Here is a 21028-nt window from a genome sequence, read left to right on the forward strand (position 1 = left end):
AGTATATTTTTCATGTCTATGGCATTACGATCTTGAGTTTCTTGTAAAATTTTATAGGTACTAAAATTACAATATATAGAGATTATGTACACATTAGCTAAGGACTAGAAAGGAAAAAAAGTAAATGAACTTAATTAGACTATGGGAGTGGTGGGTGGACGAACACATCCTGCTATTGTGGTCCTAGAGAAGCATCAGACTTGGTGCTATCACTTGCACCAGTATCTCAGTATGGACTTGTGACCCGTCTGGCCAATCAAGGATCCCAATATCTCAGACATAGTGATTGGTTTAAGACCAATCATTTCTAAAACTTCCCTGGCAGCAAGGAAGACTGCATATTTGATTGGATGATAATGATAATCTTAACTCTGGGCACAGCTTGTCTTCAGAATGAGGTTAACCATAAAAAGAAGCAAGGTTAAGATGTAGAGGGAGTCTGAGCCCTATGACCTTGTTTGAATTCCTAGATTCTGCTGTGCCTGAAACTACACATACCCTTCTGATTGCCCAATTATATAAACCAATAAATGTCCTTTGTTGCTTAAACTAGTTTGAATTCAGCTTCTCTCATTTTCAAACAAGAATCCTGTCATGGGCAAAAAAAAAATTTTAGAGTTCTATTAGTGATGATATAACTGAGTGTTTAACATCCCCTCCACACACACAAACCCATACAAACACACCCCCATTGCTTTATCTGGTTGAGGGCATAAGGAGGGAATATAGATGCAAGGACATTCTCTCCCACACCCTCATATCAGGAATCATGCCAACTGGCCATGTGAATAGAGTTGTTTTTTTTTTTTGTTTTGTTTTTTAAACAAACCTTTATGCATTAAAAACAACAATCTTATGTATTGTACAATATAAGTGTGGTCTCTAATACAAATCATTGGTGAAAAGGAACAGGACACGCCCTCAGCAGAGGTCATACAATAGGTGGTAAAATGCTTGTGTTCTTGGGGGAGGAGTTTTTGCTTTGTTGCTCTGTGGAGGTCTTGGACTCCTCTGGCCTGACAACTGCCTCTGGTTTACTGGAAGCTTCTGCTAGGTGAGGCAGCTGGACAACTTCAGCAGCATGCTGGAGAGAGCCCTGCTGATCACCTGAATTTTGAAACTGCTTGGTGGTGCCATCTTTTATTTTGTCTATGGTCTCTTTGATAATCACATCTGCTGAAGGAGAGAGAAGACAAAGGAGCAAGTGTTCAAATGTGAATTCTAACTGTCCATTAGCAGGAAAATTCTGGACAAAATGATATTAAATCAATTCATTTATAAAGCACATCCTATGTTGCAGGCCTTCTTCTAAGGACTTTATATTTACTAATTCATTTGATCCTTTCTCCACAACCATAGAAAAAAGGCATAACTCTTATTCTCATAAATGGAAAAACTGAGATACAGAGAGGTAAGTAAATTGCCCAAGGGCCCACACCTGGAAAATGACAGGGCTTGAATTTAATTCCAGGCAGTCTAATTCCAATGACCATGTATATAATCAGTAGTTTATTTGTATATAGAAGATACTAATTCCATGATCTGATAAAAATTCAAAAGGTAATTATGGGGCTGCAGAAAAGGACACAGTGGGGGGAAAAAGTAGCAGAAAGGGAATTGAAAATAAGATGAAAAATGGAAAATCCTAACAACAAGGTAGCAAAAAAAGGGCTACAACCAAGTTTCCTGAAAGGAACATCCGAAAAGTAAGAAGTGACAGGCCAGTAGTGATGTAGCCAGAATAATTATCCAAGGTTGAGTTCAGAGAAGCTGACATGCAATCCTCCAGAGATGCCTACCTCCTAAACTATGGGAAAAAGATTTGTTATTTGAGGGCCAGTACCTTTTTTATCCAAGTGGTGATGCCCTTGAACCTTGTCTTTTCTTGCCTCAGAGGATAAAGGGAGATTGAGTTTCCTCAGGGTCTGGAGCCTGGGCCGTGTTTTGAGATTCCGTGAATCATGAATCCAAGCATGCTTGAGAGCCTGGTCAGGGGTCATGCGAAGAGAAGGTTCCCATCTACACACCAACAAAGCCCAGCATGGATTATTGCTTTATTTTTAATAATGAGACATTTTCAAAGACTCCAATAAAAAATCTAAATAAGGAACAATATAAATGGTTCATTTTTAAAAAGCCCATTTAAGCTATGTAATAACTCAAAGATACTAAAGAACAGAGATTATTACATATAATTTTAAAGTATTGGAAACAACTATTGGATAATCATTTTTGGTAAATGTGTATGACAAGCCAAGGAATGTAATAGAGTTCAAGTCTCCCAGAGTTCTAAAAATTTCCTTATAAGAAATATAGGAAATCTTAACCAATGGGATTTTGGATTTGTAAACTAAGAAGATCAAAACAAAAAGATGCTTAATTTTAATTCCCAAACTATAGAACTTGGACCTACAAATATATCACAAAGAATATTATAGCATGGCTGGTGTTGTCAGTGGTTGAGCATCGATCCATGAATGAGAAGGTCACGATTTGATTCCTTGTCAGGGCACGGGCCCAGCTTGTGGGCTCTATCTCCAGTAGGGGGCATGCAGGAGGCAGCCGATCAATGATTCTCTCTCATCATTGATGTTTCTATCTCTCTCTGAAGAATATAAAGCATATTTTTTAAAAAAGAATACTATAGAATGATAGAATATCCTGTATAATAAAGAAGTAATATGCAAATTGACCATCACACCCTCATAAAATGGCTGCCTACAACCAGGCTGGTAGGGGGGTTAGTGAGGAACAACCAAGTGACTGAACAAGCAGGCTGCGTGGGGCAACCAGGCTGGCAGGGGGGCAGTTGGGGGTGACCAGGCTGGCAGGGGGGCAGTAAGGGGTGACCAGGCCAGCGGGGGAGACAGTTAGGAGTGACCAGGCCAGCAGGGAGGGAGCAGTTGAGGGGGCAGTGCAGGGCAGTCAGGCCAGCAGGGGCAGGAGGGCAGTTAGGGGTGACCAGGCAGGCAGGCAGGAGCCAGTGGTCCAGGATTGTGAAAGGGATGTCCCGGATTGGAGAGGGTGCAGGCTGAGCTGAGGGGACCACCCCCCATGCACGAATTTCATACACCGGGCCTCCAGGTAAGATTATAAGGGACTTGGATATAATCCAGCCAAAATTCTAATGCAGTAACAAAATACATTTGACAGAACCCCTAGTGTGGAATCATCCTGTTGTCCTTTAGTAGTTTTAGTGGCAAGGCACTAACTCACAGAACCACATTTTTTTAAAATGACAATTCTTTAGTTTTTCATTTTTATAAGCCAAAATTCACTTCCTCAGAATTTTAAGCCTAGTAACTTTGACCCAGGTCATATATTATGATATATTATGCTACCCATCAGAATTATATGGATTGAGACAACTAATCCATCTTTTATAATTCTGCAAGTATCTGAAAAACATTTACACAACTAACTGCTGATCATATGATGTGGTTGCCACCTTCCTAGATAGGCAATTTCAGTTGTTGTCTAACTGCAGGTCATTATATCCTAGACCAGTGATGGCGAACCTATGACACGCATGTCAGAGGTGACACGCGAACTCATATTTTTGGTTGATTTTTCTGTTAAATGGCATTTAAATATATAAAATAAATATCAAAAATATAAGTCTTTGTTTTGCTATGGTTGCAAATATCAACAAATTTCTATATGTGACACGGCACCAGAGTTAAGTTAGGGTTTTTCAAAATGCTGACACGCCGAGCTCAAAAGATTCGCCATCGCTGTCCTAGACTCATCAAGGCCATACACAACTGAAATTCCCAGTTTTTGGCAAATAAACTGCTATTAAGCTACAGCTGCCTTCTTCTTCTAGACTTCTAGAACTAGAGTTAGTCTATAAAACCTAAACCAGCACTTTATATTCACCACTGTTAAATTTGTTAAAAACTTCTAGTCTCTCATTCCAAGATTTGCTGATTAGCAAAATATGGAGTGATGAAGTAGTAGGCTCCAGTAATTTGACTACTTCTTGCTAGTTGTGAGCAACCAGCCATTTTCACTAAAAAATAATGCCTTAAAACCAAGATGGCGGCATAGGTAAACACCGGAAATTGCTGCCTCACACAACCACTTCAAAAATACAACTAAAAGACAAAACGGACATCATCCAGAACCACAGGAAGGCTGGCTGAGTGGAAATTCTACAACTAGAAGGAAAGAGAAAAGCACACTGAGACTCAGAGGAGGTGCGGAAGTAAAGTGCAGAGGTACGGAGGCACATGCTGAAAGGGCTGGCAACTGAGGACATGGTTGTCTTTTTCAATCGGGAGGGAGTCTCAAGCTCCTAACTGCTCTGAACTACAGTACCGGGTGAGTCTCTGGGGACCCTGACTCATATGGGGAGAAACTGAACTGTCTGGCATTGGTCAGAACTCGAGGGCGGCTTTCTCTCAGAGGTGCTTGCAGCGATTACCGCAGGACACTGAGATGTGGGGCCTCTTAGGGTAGGACTGAGGAGCAGCCATAGCAGCTTGCTCTGCCCTGTTGATCCCCTGAGATCCAGCCCCACCCAAGCTGTGACCAGAGGCTTTTTCATATGAAAGGCCTAGCCATTTGCAATCTGAAAATTACCTAACAAACTGCAGCTGGGTCAGAGAGACCCAGAAATTCCAAAAGAAGGCCCAAGGCCCCACAGCAGCTTGAATTGCTTCACAGCTGGGCCTCATCTGGGCACCTCCAAGCCCTAAACAAAGAAGAGGAATCTAATGATCTCTCCATAGCTCCTGCTTGGTAGCCTCAGGCAGAGGCTAAATTAGCACCTCCTTAGAAATCCAAGAGCCAGTGTACCCAGTGGTCACAGTGGGACCATCCAGATTACAACTCCTCAGATCCATAAGGGACACACTCAGGGGGCAGACTCAGTGAGCACCAAAGCCCCATTGAAGCAAGTCTTGCCCCAGAAGGGTGTCTCCAGCTCAGAAGTTCTCCCACCATAACCACAGCTGATTCTTACAGCCAATTGGCCTGGAGGTCAATTCCTCCCAGTGATACCTACAACAATCAAGACTTAACTACAACAAGACTGTGCACAAAGCCCACAAAGGGGTGTACCAAGAGCGTCTACCTTAGGTAATTGGGGAGGCTGAGCCACTGGGCCCTATAGGACACCTAGTGCAGAAAGCCACTCTATCAACACAGGGAAGCATAAAAAATGCAGAGACAAAGAAACAAGTCACAAATGACAGAAATGGAGGAAAGCAAACTACTGGATATAGAGATCAAAACCACACTTATAAGGTTTTTCAAGAATTTTCTAGAAACCGCCAATAAATGTAGTGAGATCCTCAAGAAATCTAGTGAGACTCTTGAGGATATGAAGAAGGACCAACTAGAAATTAAGCATACACTGACTGAAATAAAGGATATTATGCAGAGTTCCAACAGCAGACTAGATGATCCCAAGAATCAAGTCAAAGATTTGAAATACAAAGAAGCAAAAAACACCCAACCAGAAAAACAAAAAGAAAAAAGAATCCAAAGATATAAAGATAGTGTAAGGAGCCTCTGGGACAACTTCAAGCATAACAACATCCGAATTATGGGGGTGCCAGAAGAAGAGAGAGAGCAAGATATTGAAAACCTATTTGAAGAAATAATGACAGAAAACTTCCCCTACCTGGTGAAAGAAATAGACTTACAAGTCCAGGAAGCACAGAGAACCCCAAACAAAAGGAATCTAAAAAGGACCACACCAAGACACATCATAATTAAAATGCCAAGAGCAAAACACAAAGAGAGAATCTTAAAAGCAGCAAGAGAAAAAAAGTCAGTTACCTACAAGGGAGTACCCATAGGACTGTCAGCTGATTTCTCAACAGAAACTTTGCAGGCCAGAAGGGAGTGGCAAGAAATATTCAAAGTGATGAATGCCAAGAACCTACAACCAAGATTACTTTATCCAGCAAAGCTATCATTCAGAATTGAAGGTCAGATAAAGAGCTTCACAGATAAGAAAAAGCTAAAGGAGTTCATCACCACCAAACCAGTATTATATGAAATGCTGAAAGGTATCCTTAAGAAGAGGAAGAAGAAGAAATAGGTAAAGATACAAATTATGAACAACAAATACACATCTATCAACAAGTGAATCTAAAAATCAAGTGAATAAATAATCTGATGAACAGAATAAACTGGTGAATATAATAGAATCAGGAGCATAGAATTGGGGGGGGAGAGGTGTGGGGGATGCGGGAAGAGACTGGAAAAAAATCATGCACCTATGGATGAGGACTGTGGCGGGGGGGCGGTAAGGGCAGAGGGTGGGGTGGGAACCGGGTGGAAGGGAGCTATGGGGGGAAAAAAGAGGAACAACTGTAATAATCTGAACAATAAAGATTTAATTAAAAAAATAATGTCTTTCTTGGTTCTAAGCTGTGTTCTGGATGGTTGGGGTTTCTGGATCAGTCACCTCTGTGTCAGTAATGAGTTTCTGTCATTTGTTAATGCACATTCATTCTACAGCTTTAGCAAGAGGTTTGAGTAGGGTGGGGTAATGGAGATACAGGATCCTTTTTATCTCAATTTCCAAGAGGAGCAGCATGATTCTCCAGATGGGAAAACTTTCAGCAGTACCTGATGTTTATCCTCTGAGCTAATACCTAAATTCCAAAGTGCACAAATGCCAGAAGAGCGTTTGCTAAAACTACTCCATGCCTCCCACCCTGGAAGAATGACAGAACATGAAGATGTGGTGGTCTTTACTGAACAATAATAGGACTGCTTATCACTAGAAGGGACATTGGGAATACCCCTTTATATACAAAAAAGAAACAGGCCCAGAGAGAGACAGTGACTTGCCAAATATCACACCGCTCATCTAGTTGCCATTCGGTACAGACCAACTGGCAAAACCTTTTTAAAAAAATGACAGTAGTAGAATGACTATCATCAACAAAACAAACGACAAGTGCTGGCAAGGATGTGGAGAAAAAGGAACTCTGCACTGCTGATTAGCAAAAGCACTGGAATGCAGACTGGTGCAGCCACTATGGAAGACAGTATGGAGTTTCCTCAAAAGGTTAAAAATGGAACTCCCATTTGACCCAGTAGTCCCACTTCTAAGACTATATCCCAAGAAACCAGAAACACAAATTAGAAAGGATATGTGCACCCCTATGTTCATAGCAGCACACTTCACCATAGCTAAGATTTGGCAACAGCCTAAGTGCCCATCAACAGATGAGTGGATTAAAAAACTATGGTGCAGCTACACAATGAAATACTACGCCACTATGAAAAAGGAACTTTTACCATTTGCAACAGCATGGATGGAACTGGAAAGCATTATGCTAAGCAAAATAAGCTAGTCAGAGTAAGATAAATATCACATGATCTCACTCATATGTGGGATATAATGATCAACATAATTTGATGAACAAGAATAGATCCAGAGACAAATGGTAGAGGAGTGGGGGGCGGGCAGGGTTAGAGAGCAACCAAAGGACTTGTATGGATGCATATTAGCATAACCAATGGACACAGACACTGGGATGGTAGGTGCTTGCCTGGGGTGGGAATGGCCTGGCGGGGCGGGGGGGTCAGTTGGGGAAAAAGGAGACATATGTAAAACTTTAGACAATAAAAAAAAAGACAGTAGTGCCCAGATGATGTGGCTCAGTGATTGAGCATTTGACTCACGCACCAAAAGTCACCAGTTTGATTTGCGGTCAGGGCACATGCCCTGGCAAGGGGTGTGCAGGAGGCAGCTGAGCGATGTTAATGTTTCTCTCTTAGACGTTCTCTCTCTCTTCTTTCCTCTCTAAAAATCAATGAAAACATATTTTAAAAAATGATAGTAGCTGACATTTTCCAAACACCTTCTAACTAGGCACTGTACTAGGTGGGTGCTTCGTGTGCTCTTCTTTTCTTACAGTGATTGACTTAAGTATGAAACTTGATTTCTAAGACTTAAAATACCCATGTAGATTCAAAAAGCTGCACATAATAAATGGTTTATAACTCACCCTTTCCCTTCCCTAAAGAATTTAGGCTCTAAACCCCCGGGGAATGGGGAGAGGCCTTGGGAATATGTGCAGAAGACATTTAGGACTTGCCTACCACCTCACTGCCAGGCAGCTGGAGGCCAGGGAGAAGGCAAGCTCTACACACATTCTAATCCAGGGAAAGTCACTTAATCTCTTTGAGCCTCAGCTGTCATATCTCAAAACAGAGCAAATCATTTGCCCAGACAATCACACAGGAGGTGGGGAGAGCAGACTGATGAGGCAACAGATGGGGAAGCGTTTTGTAGACTCTAAAGGTCTTTGGTCAGCACTTGTTTTTACAACTCTCTCCCAGCCCCAGACTTCCACCAGCAAACATGTGGGAAAGTACAGTATTTAAAAGGAGAGTCAGAGACAAAGACACCCTTGACAAACTCACACTAAACACCTTCTGAGAAAGTCCAGGAAGCTGGCGTCGTAGGTTTTCAGCACCATCGTGAGATCCTTGGAATCCGGGTATCTTTTTCTCCCACTATTGTTAATTATATTTTTAGGAAAACCTGTGGAATCTTTAGAGATACAACAGTCGGTGTTTAGTTCCAGTTGTAAATATTCATTGGTCACATCACAGTTGTTCACTCATCCAAGCTGTCTTGGGTGGTCTTTGCAGCTCTCTCACTCCCGGTACTTCACCGCCCCCTTCATACAAACACACCTGCAGTCTCACTCAATTGAAATAACCACGTGTGAAGTATCCAATGGATTTAACTACCTTTTAGATCAATTTTCCCTGCTATTTACTATGTTCTGAGTCTCCTTCCCACCAACTCCTCCTTGAATCAATCAATGATTTTAGGTAAAATAATAATGATAAGGATTAATAACAATAATAATAAATCTGAGATGATGAAAACGTTCAGCTCTGAACAAAAAGGATATTGTTCATTCTCAGATTACTGATGCCTTAGCTTCTTCCCCACTAACTAAATAAAGTGAGAATTTGGGACATCATGGGGCATAATAAGAAAGTCATTTTAGGAGAATGAGTTGCTTTCAGAGCCCACTTACAAACCACACAGACAAATTAGTCTCATTACTTCTTTGTAGTCACATCAAAAATTTTTGTCCATAATTGGAAATCAAACTTGATTGCTTCTTAGGGAACAGCTTGAAGTGACTTTCTTCAGTCATTTTCACCAATTATAGCCCTCACCACATGTATGGTTTGTCGTGCCTGGAAAGAAGCCCTGACGACAGCTCCAAAGGTTCCCAAGGTGCTGTGTGCAATGCTGTGCAGGTGAGACCACTCATTTGGACACCTGGATTCTGGTGTGTATGTCCAGAAAAGTTGACCACTTATGCTCACACCTTATAAATCTGCATGTGAATGGGTGGGTATGTATATACACTCATGTACACACAATTTACAGATTAAACTGAATTCTCACAAAAACTCAGTAGGGTTCATATAACAGACCTTCTGGAAGGTGCATAATGAAGAGCTTTCATTACTTTTGTAATCAGTGCAATTTGTGGAGCCTCCAAAAGAACATCTGCTCTTAATTCCTGGCAGGACCAAGAATGTGCATATGTGTATGTGTGTACATACACAGACGTGTATTTATATATGTATTTATTTGTATAAGGATGCAATGCATGGCATAGGGCAGTGGTCGGCAAACTGCGGCCCCTTGAGTGTGGCTCTTCCACAAAATACCACGTGCGGGCGCGCACGTACAGTGAGATTGAAACTTCGTGGCCTCACAAGGGGCCAAAGAGCTGCATGTGGCTCACGAGCCGCAGTTTGCCGACCACTGGCATAGGGTATAGGTGCTGTGAATTCACACAAATCTCTATTTCCCTTTTGAACTGTGGCACCAGTGGCCCCACCCCCACCTTATCCTTTATGTTGCTCTTTTTACAAATAACCAAAGAAGAATCAGGCTCGAAGGCTTATAAATGACATAGTTCCTAAAGTCGTCATTACGTAATTGATTTACTTGTACAGGTTTTTCTCACCCCACCTGTTCTCTCCATCTCCTTCTTGCTGCCTGGAACTCCTAAGTATCTTACCTTTGAGGCAACATCACTTCGCTACTAATTAGTGGTATTTACAAGGAGTGGCTGGGAGTTGACAACCCAACCTGAGGAAGGGAGCCAAGAACTGAAGTGGACATAGTGTTTCCCAAGCTCACTGTACCATGAGAATCACAAAGAGCTATTGTTAAAAACATAGGCCCTTGAGGATCATGAGAATTAACATACTGTCAAGTACCCAAGTGATTCTTATAATCAGATAGGCTTTGAGAAACACTGAAGAGGATGCAGCTCCCAATAATATTCTTTCTTATGCAGGAAGTGAGTATATGTGGATGTTGCTACCAAAACCACATCATCATTGTAAAGCCTAGTGCTGATGGTAAAAATCGGATACCCTATAAAATGGGCATGCATATGTCTTTGGTACTCTCTCAAAGATGCTCTATTTCCCTTCCTTTCAGTCCCCACTCATACTTTCTCCTGAGTTTAGTGTTATAGTTAAGAGGGAGGCAATTGATCAATCTTCTCTTCTCTTTTATCTTCTTCTTCTTCTTCTTCTTCTTCTTCTTCTTCTTCTTCTTCTTCTTCTTCTTCTTCTCTCTTTCTCTCTCTCTCTCTCTCTCTCTCTCTCTCTTCAATAAAAACATATCCTGGGGTGGGGGTTTAAAAATAAGATATGGCTCTTCCCACAATGTCTTTGTCTAGAAGGAGGAAACACCAATATTTCTACTATTCTTTCCCTAAATCCTTTGAAATCCAAAAGACCAGTTTGGGATCAAAAGACCAGTTCCATTGCTCCATGTTTAAGCAGCCAGTCAGCCAGATCCTCTGTCTGCCATCAGACTGCTCTGGAAGCGTTAGTTAATGTGCAAGCAGCATACTAAGGCTACCAAGACACTGACCCCACTCAGAGGCAAGGTCTTCAAAGCTCCAGCCATGACTTCAGGGTGATGTTTAAAAGATTTAACCATTGGAATGGCAGGGGACTGTACAATCACAATGGATGACAGACATCCTTGGCACTGAAGTAGATCATAGAGGACCTCCTCTTGCCAGGCCTTAAACTTTTAGTTTCTAAGTCATGGGGAATCCAAGGAGTCCTAGGAGATGGGTCAGGCAGGGGCTTGAGGCTGTGGCATTTTACTAAAAGGGTACAGAAATAGTCTACATGTTAACCACCACATGGCTGAACCAGTGCATACCCACTGACCACCAACATGACTGAAACACTAACCAAGAGGATCCTCCATGAGGGCATGTTTGACTCTCCTATTGACAGGGCAAGTTGTGGAGAGAAATTATGCGATTGCCTTTCATTTTGAGACCACTCTCAGGTGAAAAATAAGAGGTGGGAGGGTTAGGAATGACTGGGATTCCATAGCAGTATGAGCCTGTGAACTAACCCATTGACTATGGCTGGTCAGAAATGTCGTTCCAGATGTCATGGAGTCCCTGCCTGTGGAGTCCCCCGTTCCTCGTGTCTGGCTTCACTTCACTGGGATGACCTTTGGGCTACGATTGCTTTTTTTTCTAGATGGGAATCCCTTAGCTTCTTGTAGCTCTTCAAGGGGATTTTAGATATAAGACTAATTTTGTCTTTTTGGTCAATAGTGCCCTGGAAGCCCTGCCTTAGTTGGACCTTGTTGATCCACCTGTCCATCTTGCACAGCACCACTTGAATAAAAAGGCAGAGGATCATAGATTCCAAAGTGTGGGAACTGTGATGACGGCATCATGGGACTGTGGATGAGGCTTAACCCCAGTAATTAGCCAGATGTCCTGCACATAACTGGCAAGCCACAACACACCTCCAGCAAAACTGAGAGCCCTTGTTTACCCATCTAATTCCAAAGTTGTAATGAACTGAGATAGTAAGGTTCTGGAGAAATAAGAGAATTTCAGTAGAAAAAGAATAATGCTCCATTAATGACAGAATATAGCAATGAAACTTTCACTATTCTTGAAAAGAACCTTCTGCTCTTTGATTTCCCTGCACACTGCATGGTGTGAGGGGGCTAACTGCTTGGAGAGGCTAGGAGAACTTACAGGAGAGGGTATAGTCATAATATTTAAGGTTCCAAGATCTGCGGATATATCTTCTGAGCAGAAACCTGATTGTTTTCATGTTCCTACATATTTTCACTGCTAAGACTTCATGCCCATCCTGTCTCCACCAATCCATCTGGTACCACTTCTCAGCATCGTTTTACTTTTCTGAAAGAGATCCCTAATCATAGCAGGTCTTTTGGGATGGGGCCAGGGGAAGAGCACTCAATGGGGTTTGGGGTGTGGGAGATGTCTTCAAGGCCTGTGCTACCTCATAGGCCACAATGGGATAAAGAGAGTTAGACCTGGGGACTTACCAAAGAATGTCTGTCTCCTGGAGGCCGTCTGAATGAAGTGAGATGGTGGCAGGCCCAGCACCTTCAACAATTAAAACGCAGTTGCTTCACTCTTGTAAGTCACACATTCCAAGACTGTTAGAGCTGAGGGGGCCTTTGGTCAAACTCTGCCTTCTACAGATACAGACCCAGGACATTGTGCTATAAGCCAGTGGCAGAGCAGGCCCAGAGCTTGGGTCTTTGACTCCTAACCCAGGGCTGTCTCAGCACGCTGAGCGTCAATACCGGTCAGGTCACTCTAAACAGGCATCGGCACCAACTAGAGGTAGGCACTCTTGATGGTAGCCAGATGTCATTATCACATTGAACAACCCAGTCAGTATCCATGCTGAAAGCCCTGAGCTAAGGAATATCACATCCTGGCTCAGAGCACTGGGGAGGGAGGAAAGGAAGAGGAGAAGGGAAAAAACAGGTGGCCATCAAACACTATATCACAAAATACCTACTTGAAAAAAAAGTGTAGCACTTACTTGTTTACCTGTCCTCACTGCAATCTATAGTTTGCACTGAGATAGAGAAATTACAGGTGTCACCCTAAGCCCAGGGTCATCTGCACTTGCAGCTGGGTTCCCAGCCATATCCATGCAGACCCTGCCCCCCCTGCTCCTCAGCCCCACTGACACTGAGGTCAGGAGGAAGCGGACTCTGGGGCAGTAGGAACTCAGCTCAGATCCCATATTCCTCATTCTCCTTGGTACTGGAAGCAGAAAGAGTTCAGGGGGGCTTTATTAAATCATCCATCATCAACCTTAGAAGCCATCTATATGGATACTTACATTTTTTTTAGAAATCCAGAGCAGGAAAGTACGTTGCCAAAGAGGAAGATCCAGAATGAAACTCCAGGTTTACTGATTCTCATGCCAGTTTACAGCTATTTTAACACTTTATTATTTTCAACCATGAAATTAAACTATCCTATAAAATAAAGAGCTAATATGCTAATTAGACCAGACGGCAGAATGACCTTCTGGAATGACCTTTCAGAAAAACCAGTGTGCAGGGGGTGGGGCCCCAAGAACCAAGGCAGCCGGGACCGCAAGGGCCAACCCTTGCACGAATTTCATGCACGAATTCTCAAGGGTATGTGTGTGTCTCTGAGTTGTAACTTTGAGACACTTTAGAAAAGAGATTTTTATAGATAGGTAAAAAGAAATAGATAGATAGATAGACAGATAGATAGATAGATAATGAGCCTTTTTTGTTCACAATCAAAATATCTTTGTTCATTAGAAATTTTCTATTTCTTAAGGTTATTTTACTCCTGTTTTATCTAATTTAATTTCATAACAAAAGGCGTTTAAGTAAAAGAATAATAGGCATAATAAATGATCATCTGATGTATCTTTTTATTGGGAGATATACTTCCCAGAAAGCTAAGAAAATTAATGACTAATGACTGAATGACACAGAGATTTTTTTTAAACAACACATAGATTTTGATGGGTGTCATGTCACTCTGGTTTTAGAGTCTTTTGAATATATTTGAAAGACTGGTATAACAGTTTTATTTTTAAATGTCACTTCACAATATGTGAAAATTACATCTTTTATAATTATTAATGGTAAAAAATGTTAGATGTCAACTTAAAAATGTAAAAGGGGATACATAATTTCAAAAATACTTTTAGGGAACATCTACTCCAAAACAGAAGAGTATGCAGACCGCTGCCCTAGAGTGAGCCTGATACAACCCAAACTTTGAGAGTGGAAGCAAGCTGTCCTGCCACCGCCCAGTGCAGCGTGGCCAGTCCACCCCCTCACCTCCATGATGCAGGCTAGCTGCTCCACTTCATTCTCCCCGGCGAACAGTGGGTAGCCCGTGTACAGTTCAGCCATGATGCATCCCAGGCTCCACATGTCAATAGCCATGTTGTATGGATGGCCCAGAATCACCTCTGGCGATCGGTAGAACCGGCTTTGGATGTACGAGTACACTATGAGCAAAAGAAAGAGAAACCTCCCCTAGGAAAACCTTCTCCTCCCCAGAGCATCCTTCTCCAGGAAAACCTCTCAGGTATGGGTGAATGATAACTACTATTCCCTACACCAAGCACGTCAAACTCATGGCCTGAGGGCCACAACAAATATTTTTTCAGCCCAGCCAGTATAATGGTATATAAGAAACGTAATAAAAATTTCGTAACTTAATTTTTACAATATCCTGTTATACATAATCTCTCTATATAAAACCCTAATATGCAAATAGACCGAATGGCGGAACAACCGAACAACCGGTCGCTATGACAAGTGTTGACCACCAGGGGGTGTGCACAGAACATGGTGGGCATCGGCAGCAGGTGGCAGAGCATAGAACATAGCAGGCGTCAGTCGTGGTGGGATGAGTGGAGGCACTAGACCAAGGCGGGGTGCTGGTTGCTGTCATCAGGGTGAGCCTCTGGTGGTTACTGAAAATTCTTAGCTCCTGCGTGTCACAGTCCCACCTGGCACTCACACCTGCTGCCGGCGCAGGCCTCGCTTGCACCCACTGCCGGCGCCCAGCTCCAGCCCTAATTGCTCAGCGCCATTAGCAGGTGTGAGCGGTGGCTGCAGGTCCCGATTGCCCCTGAGGGCTTCTCCACCTCCCCCTGCTCCTGAGGGGCAATCAGGGCAGCAGCCAACACTCACACCCACTGATGGCACTGGCCCCTCTAGCATCCGCTGCTGGCGCCGGCCCCAATAGCTCTGTGCTGTCAGCGGGTGCGAGCGGGGTGGTGTTGTAAGCACGTGGGAGTAGCAGTGGCAGGAGTGGGCTGCCGGCAGACAGGGGACTGGGGACCGTGGCTGGAGGGGCAGGCCGGGGGTGCGGAGGATGGGCTGAGACCCATCCCTGTGCCCACCACAGCCTCGCGGCCAACAGTTCCTTTCAAGGTGCATGACTTCGTGCACTGGGCCCCTAGTTATTAATAACAAACTACAACATTCGCTAATGACTGATTGCTATAATCGTGTTGCATTCATTTCACTTATGTGCCTTATGCGCAGGTGCACCATTTCTCTCCACTAATACTAGCAGCGAATATTTTAGCAGCTGATTGCCACATCATTAGTCTTGAACTGACTTGTTTGGTGTTCACAAAAGGAAATTATTTCACTTTTGGAAAACAAGAAAAATAGGTTTATTTGCGTTACACTTACTAATTTGTGCCATTATTCAGTGTCTGGTAAGTTAATGTTCAAGAAAAAATATTAATTTTTATTAAAATGTTCTATTATTTTATGTTAATGATTACTCATTTATTTCAGCCCTTTGTATTCAGCATGTCTCTATTGAAATAAACCTACATTTTGCCCTAATCGGTTTGGCTCAATGGATAGAGCCTCGGCCTGCCGACTGAAGGGTTGCAGGTTCGATTCCGGTCAAGGGCATGAACCTTGGTTGTGGGCACATGCCCAGTAGGGGGTGTGCAAGAGGCAGCTAATCAATGTTTCTCTCTCATCGACGTTTCTAACTCTCTATCCCTCTCCCTTCCTCTCTGTAAAAAAACAATAAAGTATATTTAAATTTGAAAAAGAAATAAACCTACATTTCTATAAAAATGGAAGCTTTTGTTTTTTTGCAGCCCACATAAACTTAAACCTTGTTTATTTGGCCCATGTTAGCCTTTGAGTTTGACATGCTTGCTCTACGGGCTTTGCAGAAAACTGGAAGTACAACCGAGCGGCACTCAGGAGTCACATCTTGTATCTAATCTCATCAAATCTTACAGTGCAGCCTTGTTATAGAGGTTATTATCCTCACTTTATCGATAAAGAACTCTATTTCCCCATGGTTCTAGGAAATCAATTTTAGTCAGCTAAACTTTAAAAAAAGGAAACACGCCCTAACCGGTTTGGCTCAGTGGATAGAGTGTCGACCTGAAGTGTCCCAGGTTCGATTCCGGTCAAGGGCATGTACCTTGGTTGCAGGCACATCCCCAGTAGGGGGCGTGCAGGAGGCAGCTGATCGATGTTTCTAACTCTCTATCCTTTTCCCTTCCTCTCTGTGAAAAATCAATAAAATATATTTTAAATAAATAAAAATAAAAAAAGGAAACGTAAGACTAATATCAAGCTGACTTTCCAAACTGTCATATTAGTTTGGGGTAGACATCTTCTGAAAGTATTGTGATTTGGCAAAGGAGGAGGCGTATGAGAACTGAAAAAGAAGCACACAAAAGGCACAATTTAAAAATGTATATTCAATATATTATGCACATATGTTGTTTAATGTAAAATGTGGACGGGAAAGCTCAGTGGAATCTCAGGAGTCGAGGCTGTATGGAAGATGATATTATAGGAAGACCGAGGTTGGAGAAATGGGACATTTTCATTGTTTCCAAGTGCTATTATTGGTGATTCTCTGCATGGGTCAGGGCGGGGATTCTGTAATCCCTTCTTTGTTGTTTGTCTTGGTTATAGTAAGGATATGATAATTTTGTGACTAAAGACAAAATAAAGATTTAATAAAAATCACTTTCATATCCTGCCTGCTTCCAAAATAGATTTGAAGCACTTTTCAACTAAAGTACATACATACAGGGTAGTGTTAAAAACTGGGTTTAACAGATACTTGCATAGTGCTTACTATGTGCCAGCCACTATTCCAAGTGTATTATACAGATGAACTCTTTCAATCCTTACAACAACCCTATGAAGGAGGTACTATTATTGCCCCCATTTTAAAATGAGAAAAATTAGGCATACAGAGATTAAATAAATGGTCAAGGTCTTTCATCTATAAGTGGTAGAACTGGGGTTTGAATCCAGGCAGTTCAAGTCTAGTGTCTCTACTCTATACTGTCACACAGTTAAACAAAAGATAAAGGGAAATGTATAAAGAGGGATATGACTATCAGAAACCAAGGATAAAATAATTATAAGTTTGCTTCTGAGCATTCTGCCAGCCACAGTAGAATGGTAACTGAGAGGTTACACTGCTTTTCCAGCCGAGAAGAGTAAGCACACGGGTTCTTTGTGGGAGGCATACTGTTTTCTAGCTGGAATTTCTTATGGGATCCATAAAAGGTAAAGGACACATGTCTTCAAAGTGGTGCTGCAGAATATTTGAAAACATCCTTCTAATAGTTATTTTTTCAATCTCAGGAGGCTTCTTCTGCCACCCCTGCCACCATGAAGGCTGCCTCTTCTGTATGCTCTTAGCACAGCCTGTGTGTATCTCTGATCACTGCACCTATCATGTTATTTTTCTGTGTCTTCCATTGAACTATAAGCAACCTGAGCACAGGTTTTTTTTGTTCCTGGTATCCAGGACAGTGACTGACACATTGTAGATACTCGATAAATCTTTGTAGAATGGTAATTGTTGTCAACAGCAAACTTGATAAAAGCCCAAAGTAGAGACTAGCAAATCAAGTTCAGCAGTTTGTGCCAATGTTCTCAGGGCTGTTTGCTGGATTCTAGCTTGAAAGAAGTATAAAGCCTAGGGAGCCTAGGGCAGTGAATCCCAAACTTCAGAATGGCTATGTGCAGACTCTTGGGTACTCCCCCAGAAAACTAGATTTGGCACATTGGGGGTGAGGCCCTGGAAGCTATAATTTTTCAGAGGCCACAAGTGATTTTGATGCCCATCTAGTTAGTTTGAGGACCCAGTGCTCCTGGGTAATTCCTAATCCACAGAATATGAGATCTGGTGGCTTTTTTTTTTTTTTTTTTTATGTCTGTAGCCAAACTTATCCCTGAGGCCCAGCAGAGGGGATCAGGGCCCATGCACCACAGTGTTTCTGTGGCAGGCTTCTGGGCGAGATCTGGTGGCTTTAAATCCAACCTTCTCATTTTATAGAGGTGGAAATTTAGTCTCAGAGAAGTGAAGAACCTTGTGCAAAATCATGCAAGCAATTTTAACAACTAAGGCCAGACTAGAACCCAAGTAAACTCGTTATGAAGAACTTGTTTCAGTAGGGAAAGAAATCTCAATAGGAAAATTCAGACAAAGAGACTGGAATGGGGCTTACCTTTCTCATGCTCATAACAGCTTGATCCAAAGTCAATAACTTTAATAGAGACTTGGCCCTTCTGGTGTAACACGATATTTTCCTGAAAAGAAGAAGGACATATGTCACATTTTAATAATGTTGTCCAGGCCTTCTATTGATCTAAATGTCTGCCATCTTCCAGGACCCAGTCCAAAATTAGACTACTTCATGGTAGACTCCTCCCACATTTTCTCCAAATCCCATGTGTTTACCTACCTTGACATCCCATTTGACTTGTGTTATATACCTCTTATTTGCTGCTTTGCAGTATTTCTTTTACATGTATTTTGTCCCTTTCCCAATACAGATTATGCATTTTTTTTTTATCTCCTAGGCACCTGGTCCTATGCCTTGCTTACATAAGGCCTTAGAAATATAACTGACAGAATCTGATGTATCCATTAAGTGCCCAATCACATACAGCTATGAAGGTAGAAGACTAAAACAAACAAACAAAAAGACAATGATTTGATTGGAATTTGTGATTCTTATGCTGACTTTGGGGGAAATGTGAAACCAGGAGTTCTAGTAGTGTCATGGATAGAGAGGCAGACCTCCTGGGCTCGCCTCCACAAGCATGACAGTAGCATGACAGTAATCCCCTGGAAGATTAAACTACTAATTGTGTTTTCAAGAATCTGGATATCAGATGAATTGATTATTATGAATATTGGAAGAATGAATTGTTTACTCAGTCCCTTACCATTCTAGATATGGAATAGCAGGATTAATCCAAAACCTCTGGCACCATAAACTAAGAAAGTACAAATTTAGGGAGAAACCAAGATGGTGGCATAGGTAAACACCAGAGATTGCTGCCTTGCACAATCACTTCAAAAATACAACTAAAAGACGGAACGGACATCATCCAGAACCACAGGAAGGCTGGCTGAGTGGAAATTCTACAACTAGAAGGAAAGAGAAAAGCATACCGAGACTCAGAGGAGGTGCAGTGTGAAAGTAAAATACAGAGGTACAGAGGAGCATGTGGAGAGGGCTGGCGGCTGAGGACACAGTTGTCTTTTTCAATCAGGAGGGAGTCTCAAGCTCTGAGCTCCAGTTCCGGGCGAGTCTCTGGGGATCCAGACTCATACGTGAGAAACTGGACTGTCTGGCATCGGTTGGAACTTGAGGGCAGCTTTCTCTCGGGGGTGCTTGCAGCAATTGCCGGGACACTGAGAAACAGGGCCTCTGAGGGCAGGACTGAGAGCAGCCATTACTGCTTGATCCGCCCTGTTGATCCCCTGGGCCCCGCCCCGTGCACAGAGGCTTTTGCATATGAAAGGCCTGGGCCTTTGCAATCTGATAATCACCTAACAAACTGCAGCTGGCCCAAGGCCCCAGGGCAACTTGCATTGCTTCACAGCTGAGCTCCTGCTGGGTAGCCTCAGGCAGAGGCTAGATTAGCACCTCCTTAGAGATCCAGGAGCCAGTGTGCTTGGTGGTCAGAGTGGGACCATCCAGATTGCAGCTCCTCAGACCCATAAATGACACACTCAGGGGGCAGACTCAGTGAGCACCAAAGCCCCATTGAAGAAAGTCTTGCCCTGAAGGGGTGTCTCCAGCACAGAAGTTTTCCCACTGCAGACACAGCTGATTCTCACAGCCAATTGGCCTGGAGGTCAATTCCTCCCAGTGATACCTACAACAATCAAGGCTTAACTACAACAAGACTGTGCACAAAGCCCACAAGGGGGTGTACCAAGAGTGTCTACCTCAGGTAATTGGGGAGGCTGAGCCACTGGGCCCTATAGGACACCTAGCACAGAAAGCCACTCTATCAACAAAGGGAACCATAAAAAATGCAGAGACAAAGAAACAGAACACAAATGACAGAAATGGAGGAAAGCAAACTACAGGATATAGAGTTCAAAACCACACTTTTAAGGTTTTTCAAGAATTTTCTAGAAACCGCCAATAAACTTAGTGAGACCCTCAAGAAATCTAGTGAGATCCTCGAGGTTGTGATAAAGGATCAACTAGAAATTAAGCATACACTGACTGAAATAAAGAATATTATACAGACTCCCACCAGCAGACCAGAGGATCGCAAAAATCAAGTCCAAAGATTTGAAATACGAAGAAGCAAAAAACACCCACCAGAAAAGCAAAATGAAAAATGAATCCAAAAAATACGAAGATAGTATAAGGAGCCTCTGGGACAGCTTCAAGCGTACCAACATCCGAATTATAGGGGTGCCAGAAGAAGAGAGAGAGCAAGATATTGAAAACCTATTTGAAGAAATAATGACAGAAAACTTCCCCTACCTGGTGAAAGAAATAGACTTACAAGTCCAGGAAGCGCAGAGAACCCCAAACAAAAGGAATCCAAAGAGGACCACACCAAGACACATCATAATTAAAATGCCAAGAGCAAAAGACAAAGAGAGAATCCTAAAAGCAGCAAGAGAAAGAAAGTCAATTACCTACAAGGGAGTACCCATAAGATTATCAGCTGATTTCTCAACAGAAACTATGCAGGCCAGAAGGGAGTGGCAAGAAATATTCAAAGTGATGAATACCAAGAACCTACAACCAAGATTACTTTATCCAGAAAGCTATCATTCAGAATTGAAGGTCAGATAAAGAGCTTCACAGATAAGAAAAAGCTAAAGGAGTTCATCACCACCAAACCAGTATTATATGAAATGCTGAAAGG

General features: G+C 42.5%; 1 protein-coding gene and 1 non-coding gene across 3 annotated transcripts in view; both read right to left on the reverse strand.

Annotated features, from left to right (window-relative positions):
* Positions 1 to 814: 814 nt before the first annotated feature.
* DYRK4 (dual specificity tyrosine phosphorylation regulated kinase 4) overlaps positions 815 to 21028 on the reverse strand; it is a 31044-nt gene continuing 10830 nt past the window's right edge. The window contains exons 7-12 of one of the 2 annotated variants that reach the window (XM_023759946.1): positions 18349 to 18430; positions 14159 to 14331; positions 12359 to 12419; positions 8395 to 8524; positions 1844 to 2019; positions 815 to 1176 (exon numbers count right to left, since the gene is read on the reverse strand). In XM_023759946.1, coding sequence (XP_023615714.1) covers positions 932 to 1176; positions 1844 to 2019; positions 8395 to 8524; positions 12359 to 12419; positions 14159 to 14331; positions 18349 to 18430 — 867 coding nt within the window. In that variant the 3' untranslated portion in view covers positions 815 to 931. The remainder of the gene's footprint in view (positions 1177 to 1843; positions 2020 to 8394; positions 8525 to 12358; positions 12420 to 14158; positions 14332 to 18348; positions 18431 to 21028) is intronic. The other variant, XM_023759945.1, reaches the window with a different exon arrangement.
* LOC111827454 lies at positions 18049 to 18183 on the reverse strand. Its single transcript, XR_002831035.1, has one exon. It is a non-coding gene; the product is annotated as a small nucleolar RNA SNORA5 (small nucleolar RNA).

The sequence above is a fragment of the Myotis lucifugus genome, unplaced genomic scaffold (assembly GCF_000147115.1).
Source record: "Myotis lucifugus unplaced genomic scaffold, Myoluc2.0 scaffold_167, whole genome shotgun sequence".
NCBI classification, from domain to species: domain Eukaryota; kingdom Metazoa; phylum Chordata; class Mammalia; order Chiroptera; family Vespertilionidae; genus Myotis; species Myotis lucifugus.